The sequence below is a fragment of the Rhinolophus sinicus genome, chromosome 1 (assembly GCF_057876585.1).
Source record: "Rhinolophus sinicus isolate RSI-liver-muscle chromosome 1, RSI-T2T, whole genome shotgun sequence".
Lineage (NCBI taxonomy): Eukaryota > Metazoa > Chordata > Mammalia > Chiroptera > Rhinolophidae > Rhinolophus > Rhinolophus sinicus.
The window spans coordinates 58,233,659-58,253,266 of NC_142501.1; the positions used below are offsets into that span (position 1 = coordinate 58,233,659).

Here is a 19,608-nt window from a genome sequence, read left to right on the forward strand (position 1 = left end):
CTCAGGGACAGGACATTCCCTACCATACCCCACCACAGAGCAGGAGAGATCGAGGAAAGGGGAATGGATTTCCAAACCTCTGAGAGAGAGGCAAGAAGCTGCGGTCACCACCATGGGCTCAAAAAGGGGTAGGGAAGTAGAGACCAGAGAGATGCAGCCATGGTGTTGAAAGGGAAAGAGGAAGGGTGGTCCCAGTGGTGGGCACACGGGTCCCAGCCCAGGACCTGAGAAAGCCTAGGAAGCAGTGGGACAGGGTTGGCCAGGAATGGAAACGGTGAACACCACAGGCAGGGTACCAGGGCTCTGTCTGGGCTGCCCCGGAGTTGGGGCCCAGCAGGGCAGTGTTCCTGCTTCCTCCAGAATCCTGACCCTGATCCTGTCCCCCCGCTCCTTGTCTCCCAGACCAGTGCTCTCTGAATAATGGCGGCTGCAGCCACAACTGCACGGTGGCACCCGGGGAAGGCATTGTGTGTTCGTGCCCCTTGGGCATGGAGCTGGGGCCGGACAACCACACCTGTCAGATCCAGAGCTACTGTGCCAAGCACCTCAAGTGCAGTCAGAAGTGCGACCAGAACAAGTTCAGCGTGAAGTGCTCCTGCTACGAGGGTTGGGTGCTGGAGCCAGATGGCGAGAGCTGCCGCAGCCTGGGTAAAACATGGGTGAGGGGTGGCAGGGTGTCTGGGCAGCTGGGCAGGCCAAGGCAGGCCCCTGAGCTGTAGTAGGCTGGGCTTGGGCAGCCAAGTGTCAAAGGCTGAGGTTTCCATCCAGGCTCAGTGCCAGGGCCAACAGAGACCCTGCCTGCCCCTTGTCAATGTAAGAAGCGTCCAAACCTGTAGAGAATTTTTATGAGTTTATTTGAGCCAAACTGACAACAATTGCCAGGAAGCAGGATCTCAACGGATTGAGAAAATGCTCCAGAGAATGGCAGTTTTGCAGCTTATTTTATACATTAGGAATCAAAGGAGAAGGTGTAGGGAGGGTTACATGAAATCCATTGGTAGTAGATCAAGGGGGCGGGAGAAAGCATAGAGGAAAATCTCGGACAGGATAAAAAGTAAAACAGAGAGAAGTACTTCTTTTACATTGATGAGTACAGGATAGTTAATAATTAACATTTACAGCACCTAGAGATGGTATAGAGGGAACAAGATAACAATGAGGGGTCTATGCTCTAGTGAAGAAATTGTGCCCTGAGGGGTCTGGAAAAGATTACTCTGACATTTCAAAGGTATGTTATCTTTGATGCAAAAAGACAATAGACAGGCTCACTTAAGGTAAAGATTGACCTTTGTCAAGGAATCTACAGGCCTAGGACGTGACTACCAATGACTGGCTTTTAGTTAGGAATTTTTATGTTCAGACCATGCTATGTGATTACTTTCAGTCTCTGAGTTTGTAGGGCCCGCCATGCTGGACTCCCCTGAGCTTGTCAGGTTTAGTATGTGGCCCTTTTTCTCATCCACACTTCTCCCTTTTGGTCACAAATCAACCCAAAGGATGCATTAATGACAAACCTCTTGGTTAGATAATGTGTTTCCACAGTGCTAGGAAGGCTCATTCCAAGAAGTCTTAGGGTCATCATTTGTCTTGCTGAAATGGCGGACCACGGAGGACAGGGCAAGACTGTAACCTTGGATGGAAGTCAAGGCCAAATTTTTTTCGAAAGGGAAAAGCAGATAAATGGGAAGCAGTCAGGTTTTATGGGCCTTCATTAAGAAAAAACACCCTGGATCATTTCTAACCTGCAAGCTATCATGATCCAAGTTTTGCTCTCTGTCTCACTTTTCTGTATTTTGCATCTTGTATAACATTTACTTATAGTTTGAAGGCACAACCACACACCTCTTTGGTTTTCACAATCTTACACCTCTTTGGTTTTTACAATCTGACCATGAGATGGGTTCCCATTTATTATTATTATTATTACTATTATTATTACTATTATTATTTTAATACAGCCCATCTACTTCCTATTGGAAGCACTCAAGTGTCGTTCATTATTAATCTGATTCCTGCTAGTTGTACAATTGGGAACTATAACTTTAAGCTTTATTTGGGGCCAAATCTATAAGAACACAATGACATAAATTACAATTGCCATCAAAAAATTTTCCACAAATATATGGTGATGGAAGGAGAACTGCCTCTGGGTGGTGAACACACAATGGGATTTATAGATGATGTAATACAGAATTGTACACCTGAAGTCTATGTAATTTTACTAACAATTGTCACCCCAATAAATTAAAAAAAAAAAAAAAATTTCCAGAGGCCAGGAAGACAGTAAGAGTTTCGTAAGTAAATTTCCTTTGCCTCAGAAGCCATTATAAAGGGCCACTTTTTGTTTTTCATAGCCATTTCAGCTTCCATCTGAATTAACATAATAGTCCTCGTTGGGTTAGGAGGTAAGCATGTTCCCATAATTGGGTTCTAGCGTTATTCATACATGAAATTCCTTTCTCAAGATTCTTTTTCCACAAACCTTCTACAGCTTCCCTTGTCCTTCTTAGTTTGTCTCTTTTTTACTCATTTAGAAAAAAACAACTTATTACTTCTTTTAACTTCTCTAAAACACACACACATCTCTTATCATCTGCCATAACATTCCTTCTAAATTTCAAAAGAGAAACCATAAGAAGTATTATTAATAATACAAAAGTTATCTTATACACCTTCATCAATTATGAACAGTTGGGCTATGTAAGAACAGGGTTTGAGAAAAGCCCAAAGAACAAGTATAACTATTATTACTAATATTAATAAACAGGTAAAGACAATCAAATACATGTTTTTTTAAGTTCAACATCAGTTTGTAGGTATACAGACTTTGTCAATATCTTGGGAAAACTGTCTACCTCTGATGTCAGCGACTTCTCATCCTCAAGGAGGCTGATGTCCGCTGTAGGCGGAGGCAAGTGTCAGAGTCAAGGGAAGCTACCCATTTGCTATTGGGCTCCTTTTTTTTTTTTTTTTTTTTTTTAATGAGAAATGTGAATCATGGAGTTCACCCCTTTAAGTTTAGCTGGATTAGTTAGTAATACCTGATAAGGTGCCTTCTAACAAGGTTGGAGAGAGTCTTTAATTTATGTCTTTTCCAATGGAGACAAAATCTCCTGATTATAAATCATGGTCTTTGAAGTCTTCATCTCCCAGGAGCACACTTTGAAATGAATCAGTTACGAATTTATCAGTTTCTTTAAGGTGGTTAATAAATCCTTGATGCTAATGCAGAATGTCTTCTTTTAGTAAGGTGGGTTCATATGTCCCTCTATCCACATGCACAGAGCGATCAGTGACTATTTAGTGAAGAGAAAGGCTATGTTTACCAAAAGGAGTAGCTCTCAGGTTGAGGAGCACTATAGGGAGAGCTTTGGGCCAAGGGAGATTAAAAACTTTTGAAAATAGGAAAGAAAAGCTTCTGAAAATTTACCTAGTTGACTTTTAATTATACCATCGTATCTTCCACCAATCCTGAGGACTGGGGTGATAAGTGCAATGCTGTAGAATAGACAAAATATTACAAATGAACTGCATTATTTGCCCAGTGAAATGAGTTCCTCAGACACTATGTAACTCAGACAGAAGTCCTCAATTGAGAATTTTTTTCTTCCAATAAAAATTTACCTACCGTTAAGTTAAGGCTGTTGCTGTCCTGCAAGGGAATGCCTCACCCAATAAGAGAACATACAAATCATAACTAACACATATTTGTGTTCTTGACATGTGACATTTGGATAAAATCCAATTACCATACCTCAGATGGGCCTAAAGGAAGTGGGAAATGTCCTTGGGACCTGTGGAGTGATTTTTCCAGGGTTATATTTTAGACAGATAGAACATCAGCTATACACTTTAAGAGCTACAGGAGGAGAAAGTTTCCAGTAATACTGTTTACTCCATGAAATCATCTTATCAGGACCCCAATGTGTTAGCTCATGTACATGTTGAAGTATAGCTACTTGAGCCCCTATAGGTAAGATTGATTTCTGATTGGGTCCAAACCATAGCCATTTATCTGGATCAAAGTTCCCCCTTTTTGTTGCAATATCCTCTTTTCTTTTTCTGTAGCTGTCCGTTGGAACTATAAAAGAGAATCTTTTATTGATTTAATAGGGAGCAAGAAACATTCTCAGATCTAGATAACTTGGCTACTTATTGCTGCTTATCTAGCTGCAGTATCAGCTGAATTATTTCCTTTTGCCTCCATGGCGGCAGCTTTAGAATGTTCTGGAATTTTATAATTGCCAGTTGTTCTGATTACTGTAAGACATCTAATAATTCTACAACCTGTTTTCCATTCTTTGTGGGCTGCCCTGAGGAAGTTAAGAAGACTTGCTGCTTCCACAACATTCTGAAGTTGTGAGCTACACCAAAGGCACAGCAGCTATCAGTATAAATTTGTCTATTGATCTTTGTCTATTTGATCTTTGGCTGATTGACAAGCTTGAGTTAGAGCAATTAATTCAGCTTGTTGGGCAGCTCTTATTTCATTCAGATAAATAAGAACTTTCGCTTATGTCCACCATGGAAGTTATTGCATATCCAGCTCAGTAATGTCCCTGTTCATCTTTCAGATAAGATCTGAAATTAAGTCAGCATTATCAATAGGAGTTTCCTGTAAAAAATGATTTACAGCAACAAGAAGGTGCTCAGTAAGAAAAACTCCATCATGGACGTCTTCATCCTGCAAAGGAGATAGCAAAATTTCTGGGTTAAGACTGTTACATCAAGCTAAAGTAACATTAGGTGCAGAAAGCAACAGTACTTCATAAGAAGCCAGTCGACTGACAGAAGTGTTGAGTGTGATGAGAGTTCTGTGGAGATTCAACAGAATGAGGAACATAAATAAAGGAGAGCCCATAACTATTTCTTCTGTTTGTTTGCATGTGGCTATCGCAGAGATGGCTGTCACAGAGGGAGCCTTGGGGTACTGAGTCTAATTGACTATAATATCCTATAGGTCCATGATGATCACTATATTCTTGAGTTAAAACTCCTAAAGCGTTTCCTTTATTTTCATGCAGAAAAAGAAAGTTTATAATTAAAGTTTCCCAGAGAAGAAGCATTAGCTAATACTTCCTCTAGAGCTTCTTCAGCTTGTTTCCCTTCAAGGTTCCATTGAATTGGATCAGGTCAATCTGATTTTAATAAGACATACAGAGGCTGGGCCATTAATGAAAAATTTGAGACCCAATTATGACAGTATCTAGTCAGACACAGGAACCCTCTAAGCTGTTTTTTTGTTTGTTTGTTTCTTTATTTGTTTGTTTTTAGAAGAGGAAAGGATAGGATTCCTCTGAGTCTTTCAGGGTTAATTAGTAGCCCATCTTTAGATATTAGATAACCAAGATATCTTACTTGGGGTAAACAGAATCGAAGCTTGTCCTTTGAGACCCTATGTCCCTTAAAGGCTAGCTTTTATAGGTAAATTGTGTGCTCTTGGGAGTCCAGTATGTCTTAGAACATAAAAGTAAATCATCCACATATTGGATTAGAGTAGAATTTCTGGGAAGTTCCACATCATTCAAATAATTTCAGTATCTGAAAGAAATAGTGGGATTCTTCGTATATCCCTGGGGTATTATTGTCCAAGTAAACTCCCGATCTTCCTAGGTGAAAGCAAAGGGGTACTTACTGTCTTTTTTTTTTTTTTTTTCTTACAAGAATGCTGAAGAAGGCACTCTGTAAATCTATCACTGAAAAATATTGGTGGTCCACAGGAATAGCTGATAATAGGGTATTTATGTGGATTTGGAACCACAGGATGTCTGGGAGTAACTATTTTATTTATAGCTATGAGATCCTGTACAAATCTCCATACTTTCCAGTTGGGTTTCTTTATTGCAAAGATAGAATTATAGGGGCTTGTACATGGAATTATAAGCCCCCTTTTTATGTAATCTTGTATAATGGGCTTAATTCCAGCAAGTACATCAGGTCTTAAAGGATTTTGGTGAATATCAAGTAGAGGCAAAGTATTGTCAATAGTTATTTTAATAGGAGTGGCTGACTTAATCTTATCAATGTCTCTACTGGAAAAGGCCCAAAGTTGCATTGAAACATCCTGTCAATCTCAAGAATAGTTTCCTCTTGTGGAGGTTCCTTTAAAATCATTACTTTCCCGATTGGTTAATATCTGATTCATTTAGTTCTGAATACATTTCACCCTTTTGGGAAAGGAATATGTGGCTTGTCATTGGTTTCAAGAAAATCTCTCCCTATCAGGTGAATTTGGGCAGATTTGACTAGTGAAAATATAGGTTAACCTGTAACATTCCCTAGCTGGAAGGGAACAGATTCTGATTTAAAAATAGATATTGGTTGATTAGATGTCCTTACCATCCGTACAGAAGCTTAGTCTAAGGGAGAGGGCAGCTTAATTGGGTATGGTTAGGAACAGATAAAGTAACCTCAGTATCAACAAGGGCTCAGTGTTTCCCCTTTTATATAATTTCAGATTCTCCTAAAGTATTAATAAGAAGGGGCAATGCCCTCTCATAGCCCTATGTTTGTTTCTGTTTGTTTTCTTTTTCTAAATTCCTTTTCAGTTTTCTACAGTCCTTCTTAAGGTTGACCTGACTTTTCACAATAAAAACAGACTCCTCTTTCCCCTTCTCTAAAAGACCTTCGGGAAAATCTGACCTGATTGCTTAATTACTGGAGCTGTAAGTTCACGACTTTGGCAGCTTTGTCTTTTTCTCTCTTTTGAATAGTTTTAGATAGTTGATCGGCCAGAATTGCCGGTTCATTAGTACCTGTGGTCGGCCAGTTTAATTTATGTTGTTCAATCGAAGTTATAAGCTCTTCATCTAGTCCTTCCAAAAACGCTGAGTTTGGTCAGGCGTCATTCCAATGACCCTTAGCTCTATCTGGAGACAGACCTCAGTATTGTCTGCAAGTTTTTTGAAACATTCAAAGAACGCAAGCCCTGGTTCCTCAGGCTCTCTGTTACATTGCTGGCCCTTGGTCCAGTCTGTTTTCTGGGGGGAAATTTTAGTTATGGCTTGATAAAGCGGTGGGCTAATTATCTGCGTTTTTCCCCAGTCTGTCTTTTTTTTTTTAAGTCCTCCATGGGAGTTTCCTAGCAAACCTTATTTTGCCTTTCTGTTGCTTTGCTCTTAGAAACCGGTGGGTATATTAATTGGAATAGGTCAGAATAGCCAGGACCATATGTTCTAACAGTCAAATCAAATTCCTTTGTGAACCCATCAAGGTCCTGGAGATGGTCAGGTAAATCTTCAGGTAGATCTCTTAATTCTGGTCTAGTCCAAGTAATATATACAGTCGCTGGTTCCCCTCTGCCTGAGACCAGCTTTTCTTCAAAGGGTCCTGCCAGAATTTCTGATTTTTCTTTTCTTTCCCAGTCTATCCTGGTCTGGTTTTCTATTCTGAGAGTCCCCTAGGTCAGTAGGGAGCTGTGGTGAAAGAGGAGTAGAAGAGAGAGAGAGTGGGGAGGAGGAAAGGAGAATAAGCTAGGACAACAAAACGAAGGGTACAGCAGGGCAGTTGAAAAAGAGAGAAAAGTGGGATATTGGCATTGAGCAGCTTCAGAAACCTTTAGTTCAGACTCTAAAATTTTCTCATTAACTTTCTGGAGAGAAGAAGGTCTCTCTGTGCTCTGTTTTAGAGGCTCCTATTTGCAAACTGAAGTAAGCCTCCCGTTCACTCATTTTGGTTTTAGAGCTCGTTTTTTTTATTTTCTGTTGTGCATGCAAAAAATTAATGTAGGGGTCGAAAGAGCTCCGTTTTGCCATCTTAAGTTGATGTCCCTTCTAGATAAATCTTCCCATTTCTGTAAGTACTTGCAAGTAAAGGCTCCCTACAAATTCTACATTTATCTGCAGGAGTATTAATGGAGGCTGGGGGCTGGGGGCTTGTCAGCCTTGAAGACACAACTTTGCAGGTCAATTTTAATTTTCTTTTGAAATCTGCAGATTCTGAACAAATTTCTAGGGATATTGTGTAGTGGGTTGAAGTGCATTGCTTACGGGTTGCGCTCCAAGGGGCTGTCACCTCCCAGGTCGCTCCAACTCTCTTACATGTCTCTGTATCTCTCCCTGGCTGTCTAATACAAGAGTGAGGACTCGGAGCACTAAATAGCTGGCCTTATGCGTGCATCCCCAGACAAGTCAATTATTTAATTACAGTTGTGTTGGAATTCCCTATGGAGCCGAGCCCTGCTTGTCTTGAGGGGTACCCTCAGACACCTCCACATAAATTCTTAGTCACCTAAGAATACCCGAAATTCAAGATGGATGGAGTAAATGTCCCTTATCTTCAGAGCTGAACGAGTTCAGACTCATTTATCTAGCAAAAGGTTTTGTTCAGACTCTCAGTAAGCAATGCCAGTTGAAAAGCCAAAATTAAAAACCAGCCACCCATTTTTTTCTCCTGTCCCTGAGTTATCTCAACTCTTATCCTTAGCCTGGGTTAGCTCAACCCTTATCCTGTAGTGCCACCTCAGGAATGGATGGATTGATTGACCAATTATTTACAACAGCTCAAATAAAGTCAGGGCCTCCTACCTTAAAATAGGAAGGCCCAGATTCCAAGAAAAACTCACCCATGTTCACCCGATGCAAAGCAGGGAGCCAATGGGGCACAATGGGCCTCTCCTGGTACCTAGCACTGGGTCTACAGGGTGGTCCTGGGTGGGCTTCTTGGGAATCCTGCCGACTATGCCAAGTTAATGTCAACATAAGAAATGTTCAAACCTGTAGAGAATTTTTATGAGTATTTGAGCCAAGTTGACAGTTGCTAGGAAGCAAAATCTCAATGGGTTGAGAAAATGCTCCAGAGAATGGCAGTTTTGCAGCTTATTTTATACATTAGAATCAAATGAGGACATGTAGGGAGGTAGATCCATTGGTGGTAGATTAAGGGAATGAAAGAAAGCATAGCAGGAAATCTCTGGGACTAGATAAAAAGCAAAACAGAGAGACATACTTCTTTTATGTTGGTGGGTACAGGAGAGTTAATAATTAACATTTACAGCACATGGAGATGGTATTGGGGGAATAGGAGAACAATGAGGGGTCTGTGGTCTTCTGCTCTGGTGTCAGCGGTTGTGCCTTGAGGGGTCTGAAAAAGAAGATTACTCTGACATTTCAAAGGTATGTTATCTTCGATGCAAAAAGGATAATAGACAATTTCACTTAAGGTAAAGATTGAACTTTGTCAAAGACTCTATAGGCCTAGGACTCTCTTTCAGCTAGGAATTTTCGTATTCAGACCATCCCATGTAGTTATTTTCAGACTCTGAGTTTCTAGGGCCCACCATGCCGGCCTCCCCTGAATTTGTCAGGTTTAGTATGTGGCCCCTTTTTTGTCCACACCGTGGACAGAGTGGAACAGAGGCACAAACCCCTTGCTGACTCCTATCACACCCCTCCTTAGACCCCTTCAAGCCATTCATCATCTTCTCCAACCGCCATGAGATTCGTCGCATTGACCTTCACAAAGGAGACTACAGTGTCCTGGTGCCGGGCCTGCGCAACACCATCGCCCTGGACTTCCACCTCAGCCAGAGTGCCCTCTACTGGACCGACGTGGTGGAAGACAAGATCTACCGCGGGAAGCTGCTGGACAACGGAGGTGACTGCCTGCCCGCCCTCTGTGCCCGGGCCTGAGGCAGGGCTCTTGGGTGCTCAGCCCAAAGTGGAGGCCCTTAGCTCCCCCATCCCTCACACTCTTGCTAATTGGGTTAGATTTTACTGTGGGTCTCACTGCCTGATGCCCCCTAATTATTGTCAGTAGAGCTGCCATCCTGATAATTAACAAAATGATCAGGATTTCTTTGAAACTGCCTGGAGCATGACTCCCCAAATTCTAAAATTACAGACTTGAAAGGAAAAAAGCATTTAGGAGTGGTGTACCTGAACTCTGCCTCTGTCCCAAGGCGGCCTGACCCATCACAGACTTCTTTCATTCACTCAACACACGTTTTGAGCACCTGCCATACACACTGGGCCCTGGGAGGCTGCAGTGATCAAAACAGGCCAAATGTCTGCCCTCGTGGAGCTTACATGCCAGTGGGAACATCAGCTATAAACAAAACAAATGAGTACACTGTGGAATGTGACAGAAGAGAATAGTGCTATGGATAAAAAGAAAGGAGGCAGGGGGGTGGGGTAGGGAGAATGGGGATTGACATTTTAAATTGGATGGTCAAAGAAGGCCTCCTGAGAAGGTGACATCTGAGCAAAGACTTGAAAGAAGCACATTTTACTAGAGGAGTTTGTATCATTTGTAGTAGAGAAAACTTGGAACCACCTCAAATGACAAATGTCTATCAACAAGGGACTGGCTAAGTAGACTGTGATCATGTTCTCACTATGCAAGAGTTTCTAAAGTAATGAGGTCCATATGTGTATATTTCCATGAGAAAATCTCCACGACAGTCTGCAGAGTAACGTCTAGAAAGTTCTGTTCTCTTCATATTGGGTCTAGGTATATAAATACTCCACCCTCTGCTCTGACCTCCTCCCATGTGTTAGCCTTCCAGAGAGCTGTTAGCAGAAGATGGTAGTCACCTCCCCTTCTCCAGGGTTCTGGAAGCTGGGCTTCTCTCCCATTTAACCTCCTGGTCGGGTAGGAGACCTGGATGAAAAGAGTTGGGGGCCCGGGGTACCCCAGTTAAATCCAGGGCCCATCAGAGGTATTGGCAGAGGCGTCAGGTTGAGGGTGGGTCATAGAGGGTTCCTAGGATGCCTTGAGCTCAGTCCAGCCCACCCCATGGAACTCTAACTTCCCATTACCCTCTTTTCTCTAGCCCTGACCAGTTTCGAGGTGGTGATTCAGTACGGCCTGGCCACCCCCGAGGGCCTGGCTGTAGACTGGATTGCAGGCAACATTTACTGGGTAGAGAGTAACCTGGACCAAATTGAGGTGGCTAAGCTGGATGGGACCCTTCGGACCACCCTGCTAGCTGGTGACATTGAGCACCCAAGGGCAATCGCACTGGATCCTCGAGATGGGTGAGGACCCTGCCTAGCCCAATTCTGGCCCCGTGGTCCCCCGGAAGCCTCATTCACCCTAGACGGGGTCACCTGTCTCCTTGTTGCCACTCACCCCCCTCTACCCTTTACCTAGGATCCTACCACAGCCCCTCCCCCAGGCCCCCAATCTTGCCCCTCCTGACTTCCTTCCCATTCCCCAGGATCCTGTTTTGGACAGACTGGGATGCCAGCCTGCCCCGAATCGAGGCAGCCTCCATGAGTGGGGCAGGGCGCCGCACCATCCACCGGGAGACAGGCTCAGGTGGCTGGCCCAATGGGCTCACTGTGGACTACCTAGAGAAGCGCATCCTTTGGATCGATGCCAGGTCAGTGCCCTCCACCATCCTCAGGAGGCCTTTGTCTTTCCCTCCCCTCCAGGGCCAGGGTGGGCCAGGATCCCAGGACCTGGCAGTGAGGGGGTGGTAAGAAAGTCTGGGGGAGTTAGATCTAGAACAAGGGTGGCCAAGGGCTGGGCCCAGCAGGACTGCAGTGAGGGGAGAGACTGGGCTCGGGGAGAGGTGTGGATAGAAGAGGGTGGAGGCCAGCTGTCACCCTGCTCGGACTGCCTGGCCGAGGGCTGAAATACAGCCTCCTGCTCTCACAGATGTGTACACTCTACTGGCAAAGTGTGTGGTGGGATTTCAGTCTGCCCAGGGGAAGGGGAAACTTTCTGTAATTGGTCTCCCCGGAGGGGATGCCTTTTTCTCATCTCCAAAGCTCTGGGTGCTATTGGCTGCCCTGGGGAGAAGTGTCGGTGAGTGGGGGGCACAGGAGTTGGGGATCCTAGACATGGCAGCAGGTGGTCCCCACTGCTCAGTTGGTTGGTCTGCCTTCCCTGGCCAGCAGGGTTGGGAGGAGGAATGCTCCAGTGTGCTGAGGTGGGGGGCGGTGGGCCCAGGCCTGGGAGGAGCACCCCCAGGCAGGGTGCCCTGAGGCTGCAGCCCCAACTGGCATCCTCACTCTGCCCCGACCATGTTCTCAGGTCAGACGCCATCTACTCAGCCCGTTACGACGGCTCCGGCCATATGGAGGTGCTTCGGGGACACGAGTTCCTGTCACACCCATTTGCAGTAACGCTGTATGGGGGGGAAGTATACTGGACAGACTGGCGAACAAACACACTGGCCAAGGCCAACAAGTGGACCGGCCACAATGTCACCGTGGTACAGAGGACCAACACCCAGCCCTTCGACCTGCAGGTGTACCACCCCTCTCGGCAGCCCATGGGTAAGGCCAGAAGGAGCCAGAAGCCTCACTAGAAGCCCTAAAGAGAGGAGGTGGAGATGAGAACAGGAAGGTGTCTGTGCTGGAATGGTGGGGGTGGGGCAACACGCTGACAGAAAAGGGCTGGCAGCAGGCAATGCTGGAACAGGGAGGATGAGAAGGGCTGAAGAGGGGTGGTTCAAGTGAGAAAAGCCACGGAGGGGCCAGCAAGTCACAGGATGTTCTCCTCTCCTTCCCCCAGCTCCCAACCCCTGTGAGGCCAACGGGGGCCGAGGCCCCTGCTCCCACCTGTGTCTTATCAACTACAACAGGACAGTCTCCTGCGCCTGTCCCCACCTCATGAAGCTCCACAAGGACAACACCACCTGCTATGGTAGGAGGCCCCTCCCTCCAGAGCCAGTGGTAAGCTGAGGCTGCAGGGGAAGGTGTCAGCACCCAGGCTGCCCATTGTAATTGAAGGTTGGGAGGGACCCAATGGGGGAGGCTCCAGGGACAGCCTCTGTAAGAAGAGGTTACACCCAAGGGAGGCACTTCTGATAGCCAAGGGTCAGCAGCAAACAAAAGTAACGAGAAGGAGGGACCCTCATCTGGGTGGGTGGGTGGGAAGCACAGACGTGGGGGGCACCCTTATGCCCTTATTGACCTGCCCTGTGCCCCACAGAGTTTAAGAAGTTCCTGCTGTACGCACGTCAGATGGAGATCCGGGGCGTGGACCTGGATGCCCCCTACTATAACTACATCATCTCCTTCACTGTGCCCGATATCGACAATGTCACAGTACTGGACTATGACGCCCGAGAGCAACGTGTTTACTGGTCTGACGTGCGGACACAGGCCATCAAGCGTGCCTTCATCAACGGCACAGGCGTGGAGACCGTCGTCTCTGCAGGTTCTGTCTAGGCCCTGCCTGTCCCTGTGAACACAGGTGCCCCCCCCCACCCTACCCTGGTCCTCGGCACCCACTTCCTGTCCCCCTGGGTCCCTCAAAGTACTCCAACCTGGTTTCCTGATCCCTATTCCCACAGAAACCAGGCTGCCTCTCCACCTCCCAGCCTCTGCCCTACAAACCCCCAACCACCACCTCCCCAATGTGCCCTCAGATTTGCCAAATGCCCATGGGCTGGCTGTGGACTGGGTGTCCCGGAACCTGTTCTGGACAAGCTACGACACCAACAAGAAGCAGATCAACGTGGCCCGGCTGGATGGCTCCTTCAAGAATGCTGTGGTACAGGGTCTGGAGCAGCCCCACGGCCTGGTTGTTCACCCCCTGCGTGGGTCAGTCCAGGGCCCAGGGTTAGGGTGTGTGGGGGAGGGGGGTAGAGGAAGAACAGGGCTTTGAGCCTCCTCTCCCTGCACCCCCCCCCCCCCAAGGAAGCTCTACTGGACCGATGGGGACAACATCAGCATGGCCAACATGGATGGCAGCAACCGCACCCTGCTCTTCAGTGGCCAGAAGGGCCCTGTGGGTATGAGCCTGACCTGCCCACGCTGCAGCCCTCCCCTAATTCTCAACCAGGACATGCTCTCAGGGTCCCCTAGTTGCCCCCCCATCTCTCAAACTCCCAGCTTAGTGTTTGTCCTCACCACTCTCCCCTGAAAACCACGCACCCCTCACACATACAATGTGCCAACCCTGGAGGTGAGCAGCCCAGCGGGGTCAGGCTCTGGGACCCCAGCTCTGGTGCCAGGCCCTCCAGCAGTGACACCCCCCTCTTCCAGGCTTGGCTATTGACTTCCCTGAAAGCAAACTCTACTGGATCAGCTCCGGAAACCACACCATCAACCGCTGCAACCTGGATGGGAGCGATCTCGAGATCATTGACTCCATGCGGAACCAGCTGGGCAAGGCCACTGCCCTGGCCATCATGGGTGAGTGCTACTGGGTGGGAGCAGAGCAGGCCAGACTGGACTGGCTGGGGAGATGGGGGCTGGCCTGGGGGCAGCCTGCCTGCCCTGGTAGGGCAGGCCCTTCAGGAGAGCTAGTGGGAAGGGCCTTCCCAAGGGTCTCAGCCCTTCTTTCCATCCCAGGGGACAAGCTGTGGTGGGCAGATCAAGTGTCGGAGAAGATGGGCACGTGCAACAAGGCTGATGGCTCAGGGTCTGTGGTCCTGCGGAACAGCACGACGCTGGTTATGCACATGAAGGTCTATGATGAGAGCATCCAGCTGGGTGAGGCCGGGGGCAAGGGACAGGGGCTACAGGATGGGGGTCAGAGAGGTCAGGGCTGTGGCCAGGAGCCCCTGGGCAAGGGAGTGAATGGGAATGAAAATGGGTTGGGCTCTGCTCACCACCCAAAGGGGCTCCCCTTTCTAATTCTCACTGGGACACCTTATAGGCTCACAGCCCCCCTGGTCACAGGGCCAGGGGCCAGGAGGACAGACGACCTGAGAGCTGGTTTGGGTGGTGATCCCTACTAGGTCCAGGGTAAAGGTGGTGACCATCCTGTCCCTGGGCAGCACGAGCCTGCACTGAGGTCCCAAAGAGCCACTAAGGTTTTTTTCTGCCTCCTACCTCCTCCCCCAGAGCATGAGGGCACCAACCCCTGCAGTGTCAACAATGGGGACTGCTCCCAGCTCTGCCTGCCCACATCGGAATTGACCCGTTCCTGCATGTGCACAGCTGGCTACAGCCTCCGGAGCGGCCAACAGGCTTGTGAGGGTCAGTACCTCTTGGCCCAAGTCCCCAACCTTGACCCGTCCTATCCTACAGCCCTACCTTTCTCTCCTCACTTTGACAACAAGACTGTATTCGCCATGTAATATTCAGGGTTAGATGCTTAGTAAGCCACCCTGTACTGGGTACTAGCGGGGAAGCCAGGGGAGAGAAGTCCCTGACCCTGTGCTCTGCAGCTACAGCCAGAAGGGGGGGCCAACATGTAGGGGAAACTGGACCACGAAGTAGCTCTGCCTTCAGTAGGAAACTGGAGAAATAGGCATCAGAAGGTAATACCAGGGCCAGCGTCATGGAAGAGGTGTGCTGTGAGATGGGTTTAATAGGACAACTAGGATTTAAGTGTGTGGCTCAAAGAAGAAGGGACAATATGCAAGGCAAGGGGTCCAGAACAATAGGAGGGTATGTGAATGGGTGCTGAGGTGCCAAGCAGGAGTGGTGGGCAGGGTGTGGGGGAGTCATGATGATAGGCTGTGAGGTAGGACAGGGCCCTGCATTCTCAGCCAGGAGTGCCCAGAAAGTGTTGTTTGGGGCCGATTAACCTGGTGGCAGGGAGCCAGCAGAGTGGGGGAAGAGAAACCGAGGCAGTTAGACCAGTTAGGAGGCTGTTAGAGTAATCCCAGTATTAGGAGATGGGGCCTAAGCTGGGGCTGAAGATATTTCTCAGAGACATTTTTCAAGAATCTGCTGACTGATTTACGAGCTTGCCCTGGGATAGGATTTTCCAAAGTACACTCCTGGACACCTCCCTCTTTAATGTGGGTAGATGTTACAGAAATATTGGGTTGAACAAAGTTTTAGTGGTTTCTATTTCTTTTTCTTTTCTTTCTTTTTTTTTTTTTTTGCTGCAGAACTTCTCATTGCAGAGCCTTAAATATGCTCATTGGCACTATTTTTCAAGAGAAGGCTAGTGTTTGGAATTTCCCAAACTCGCTCAACCATGAATCCTTTTTTTCATGGAACCTGAGCAACCAGAATCCATTTGGGGATTCATTTGGGGACACTGTATCAAAGGATAACGGCAAGGGAGGATTCTGGGATGTGTAGATATGACACCTCATTACAGGGCATGGGGAAGCGGAGTGAGATGAGCGGGGTGTTGGGAATGTTAAGTGTCAGGTGTTGGAGTGAGGAGAGAACAAAGATGTACTAAGATGGAAATCTAGAGTTGGGAGTCATCCAATGTGATTATGTTGTCTGAACTCCCCAGATTCTCCCTAACGGCCTTTGGGGGTGCAGGGCTGTATTTGAGGGAAGCCATACTGCAGTTCATAGTGCAGAGGGAGAAAGCCCGGCTTCTGCTGCCCTCTAGTGGGCAGTCGAGGTCTTGCAGGTGACCTCCCTGCCCGAGGCTCCAGGCTTCAGACTAGGAGGCACATGTGTGTATGTTGGGGAAGTGGGGAGTGTGATAGCTGGGGGAAGATATCAAAAGGGAAGCAGAGAAGAACGGATTTGAGGGTGACGGAAGCCAAGTATAAAGCAGTATCAGGGAGGGCCATGCCTAAAGTGTCCTTGTGTTTCAGGTGTGGGCTCCTTCCTCCTGTACTCTGTTCATGAGGGAATCCGGGGAATCCCCCTGGATCCCAATGACAAGTCAGATGCCCTGGTCCCAGTGTCAGGAACCTCCCTGGCTGTTGGCATCGACTTCCATGCTGGTGAGCCATTTGATGGCAGGAGGGAGTGGGGCATGACCTTTGGGGGTGGTGTGCTCTGTGGGGGGGGTCCAGTGTGAAGCTACCTGATCACAGCTTGAGGGGCAGGCATTTACCACAGCCGCTTCTGCCCCTCCATCTCCCCTTCCAAGCTCCCTGGCCCCCTAGCACTCATTCATCTTTATCCTGACACCATATGATTTTGACCCCTCGCCTCACCCCTGCCTTATTGGGCATCCCCATGTTGGCTCCTCCACCTCTAGAAAATGACACCATTTACTGGGTGGACATGGGCCTAAGCACCATCAGCCGTGCTAAGCGAGACCAGACATGGCGTGAGGATGTCGTGACCAATGGCATTGGCCGCGTGGAGGGCATCGCAGTAGACTGGATTGCAGGTGAGGATGTGGAGCTCAAGAGGATGGGGGAAAGTGGTATCTAAGAAGGAGGGGCAGCCAAGAACATATAGGGGAGCAGCAGGGGTATCTGGGAGCTGGGAGGGGACCAGGTACATGTGTTCCAACCCCACACCCCTGAGCACCACCTACTCCCTCCTCAGGCAACATTTACTGGACGGACCAGGGCTTTGACGTCATCGAGGTGGCCCGGCTCAATGGCTCTTTCCGCTATGTGGTCATCTCCCAGGGCCTGGACAAGCCCCGGGCCATCACTGTCCACCCGGAGAAGGGGTAAGCAGCTGGACAGGCTAGCCAATCCCCATTCCTGCCTCTGGTCTGGCCCAGTCCCCCAGGCCACAGCCCACACTAATGAGGCCTCTTCTCCATATTCTGGACACTGACACTCTCCTTCTACCTCCGTCCCACAGGTACTTGTTCTGGACTGAGTGGGGCCAGTATCCACGTATTGAACGGTCTCGGTTGGATGGCACTGAGCGAGTGGTGCTGGTTAATGTCAGCATCAGCTGGCCCAACGGCATCTCGGTGGACTATCAGGTTTGGATGCAGGCTTGGCCCTGAGGGGTGGACCCCATGCACTGGAGGGAAGCTCCCCTTATCTTCTGCTCTACTCCTGTTCGAGTCTCCTTGTAATGACCTCCATTTGGTAGGAAGATATGGACCCAGCGAGTCATGGGGTCTTCTGGCCCCCACCCAGAGTACACCTTATGCCATCCCAGAGATGGTGGGTGGGAGGTCATTCAGCAGTGGGGACTAGAGAGAAGCCTAGAGGTCAGCAGGTCAGAGGGCAGGAGGAAGTGGAGGAAGGAGGAGAAAGGCATGAGTCAGGAGTGAGTGGGACACTCCCTGCTGCCTGGGATGTGGGGGCTGACAGGAGCCTGGTGCCCTGGAGATGAGGTGGGTGCCTTGGCGTGTAGGATGGGAAGCTGTACTGGTGCGATGCCCGGACAGACAAGATCGAGCGGATCGACCTGGAGACAGGTGAGAACCGCGAGGTGGTTCTGTCCAACAACAACATGGACATGTTCTCGGTATCTGTGTTTGAGGATTTCATCTACTGGAGTGACAGGTGAGGGCTTCCGTCATGGCCTTCTCCTTGGCCGTCTGTTCCCTCCCTGCTTACCCCAGTTGACATCTTGCTCATGGCTCTTCCCTTCCCCTAGGACTCACGCCAACGGCTCCATCAAGCGTGGGAGCAAAGACAATGCCACAGACTCTGTGCCCCTGAGAACGGGCATCGGTGTCCAGCTCAAAGACATTAAGGTCTTCAACCGGGACCGGCAGAAAGGTGAGGCCAGGCTCTGGGCTGCGCAGGGGAGGCCAGAAGCACCCTGGGCTGGGATTGTGTACCCCAGAGAACCCAGAGTGCAAGGGGCTGGGAGAGAAGACCCAAAGGGGCACTTTCCAGTGGCCCCAGAGACCCAAGGGTGGTGAGGAGACGCTGAGAAGCTGGACCCATCTGGTATTGGGCACAGGGTTCCTGGAGGGTTGTCTGAATTGGAGAAACTGAGGCAGAACAGTGTGCCACCCAGAATTTCCACCTCAGCTGAGATGACAGAGGCACCAATGAATCCTTCCCAAAGGTGGGCCCTGCCTTCTGTAACCCCCTCCTTCCCCTATGCCCTCCCCCCAGGCACCAACGTGTGTGCAGTGGCCAACGGTGGGTGCCAGCAGCTGTGCCTGTACCGGGGCGGTGGGCAGCGGGCCTGTGCCTGTGCCCATGGGATGCTGGCTGAAGACGGGGCGTCATGCCGTGAGTACGCTGGCTACCTGCTCTACTCAGAGCGTACCATCCTTAAGAGCATCCACCTGTCGGACGAGCGCAACCTCAACGCTCCTGTGCAGCCCTTTGAGGACCCTGAGCACATGAAGAACGTCATTGCTCTGGCCTTCGACTACCGAGCCGGCACCTCCCCAGGCACCCCCAATCGCATCTTCTTCAGCGACATCCACTTTGGGAACATCCAGCAGATCAATGACGATGGCTCGGGGAGGACCACCATTGTGGAAAGTGAGCCCAGATTCCAAGTCTTCCCAGGATTGGAGTGGGGGGAAGGGGGAGGGTCAGCAGAGACTCAGGGTAGAAGGGCTGGCAAATCTCAGCCAGCCCACCCCTGCCCTGTCTGAATCCCACCTCTGCGTCCCCAACCGATGGCCAGCAGGTCACACCGTGCCCACTGTAGTTACTTAGATATTTCTCCACCTTTGGAGGCAGAGTTGGCTCCCTCTTACTTCCCCCTCTGGTCCTGGTTTACCACCAGGCTGCACAGAATAAGCCCCAGCTCTACTCTGTGTGGCCAGTGCTCAGAGCACAGGCTGCAGAGACAGGCCAGGTTCAGGCCCCGACACAGGACTTAAGTCACTTGGGCAAATTTCCTACATTCCCCAAGCCTCAGATTTCTTGTGTATGTAAAGATACAGGAGCACTGAGGCAGCAAAGGTAAAAGCTTAGATCAGCACAGGACAAATGGTGACGCTCCATGAAGGGCAGTGGGTGCTAGAGCTGTCATCCTAAGACAGCCTCTCAGGTCTTTGAAAACTGCAATTTTGTTCCACAACAGTCTTGTCTTCTCCAGGCTGGACAGCCCCCAGGTCCTTTGTCTCAGTCATGTGTTCATGCATCCCGTTCAGAAAGACCTGCCACACAGT

The 19,608-nt window shown here is 48.9% G+C and overlaps 1 protein-coding gene across 2 annotated transcripts in view; it reads left to right on the plus strand.

Annotated features, from left to right (window-relative positions):
- LRP1 (LDL receptor related protein 1) overlaps positions 1 to 19,608 on the plus strand; it is an 84,607-nt gene that overhangs the window by 41,224 nt on the left and 23,775 nt on the right. For both annotated transcript variants that reach the window (XM_074325544.2, XM_088800144.1), the window contains 19 exons: positions 403 to 648; positions 9,397 to 9,594; positions 10,772 to 10,976; positions 11,159 to 11,323; positions 11,980 to 12,224; positions 12,463 to 12,594; positions 12,883 to 13,110; positions 13,322 to 13,496; positions 13,593 to 13,687; positions 13,941 to 14,090; positions 14,250 to 14,390; positions 14,745 to 14,879; positions 16,415 to 16,546; positions 16,807 to 16,941; positions 17,103 to 17,232; positions 17,370 to 17,496; positions 17,877 to 18,028; positions 18,123 to 18,247; positions 18,593 to 18,970. In XM_074325544.2, the coding sequence (XP_074181645.2) occupies positions 403 to 648; positions 9,397 to 9,594; positions 10,772 to 10,976; positions 11,159 to 11,323; positions 11,980 to 12,224; positions 12,463 to 12,594; positions 12,883 to 13,110; positions 13,322 to 13,496; positions 13,593 to 13,687; positions 13,941 to 14,090; positions 14,250 to 14,390; positions 14,745 to 14,879; positions 16,415 to 16,546; positions 16,807 to 16,941; positions 17,103 to 17,232; positions 17,370 to 17,496; positions 17,877 to 18,028; positions 18,123 to 18,247; positions 18,593 to 18,970 (3,294 nt within the window). The remainder of the gene's footprint in view (positions 1 to 402; positions 649 to 9,396; positions 9,595 to 10,771; positions 10,977 to 11,158; positions 11,324 to 11,979; positions 12,225 to 12,462; positions 12,595 to 12,882; positions 13,111 to 13,321; positions 13,497 to 13,592; positions 13,688 to 13,940; positions 14,091 to 14,249; positions 14,391 to 14,744; positions 14,880 to 16,414; positions 16,547 to 16,806; positions 16,942 to 17,102; positions 17,233 to 17,369; positions 17,497 to 17,876; positions 18,029 to 18,122; positions 18,248 to 18,592; positions 18,971 to 19,608) is intronic.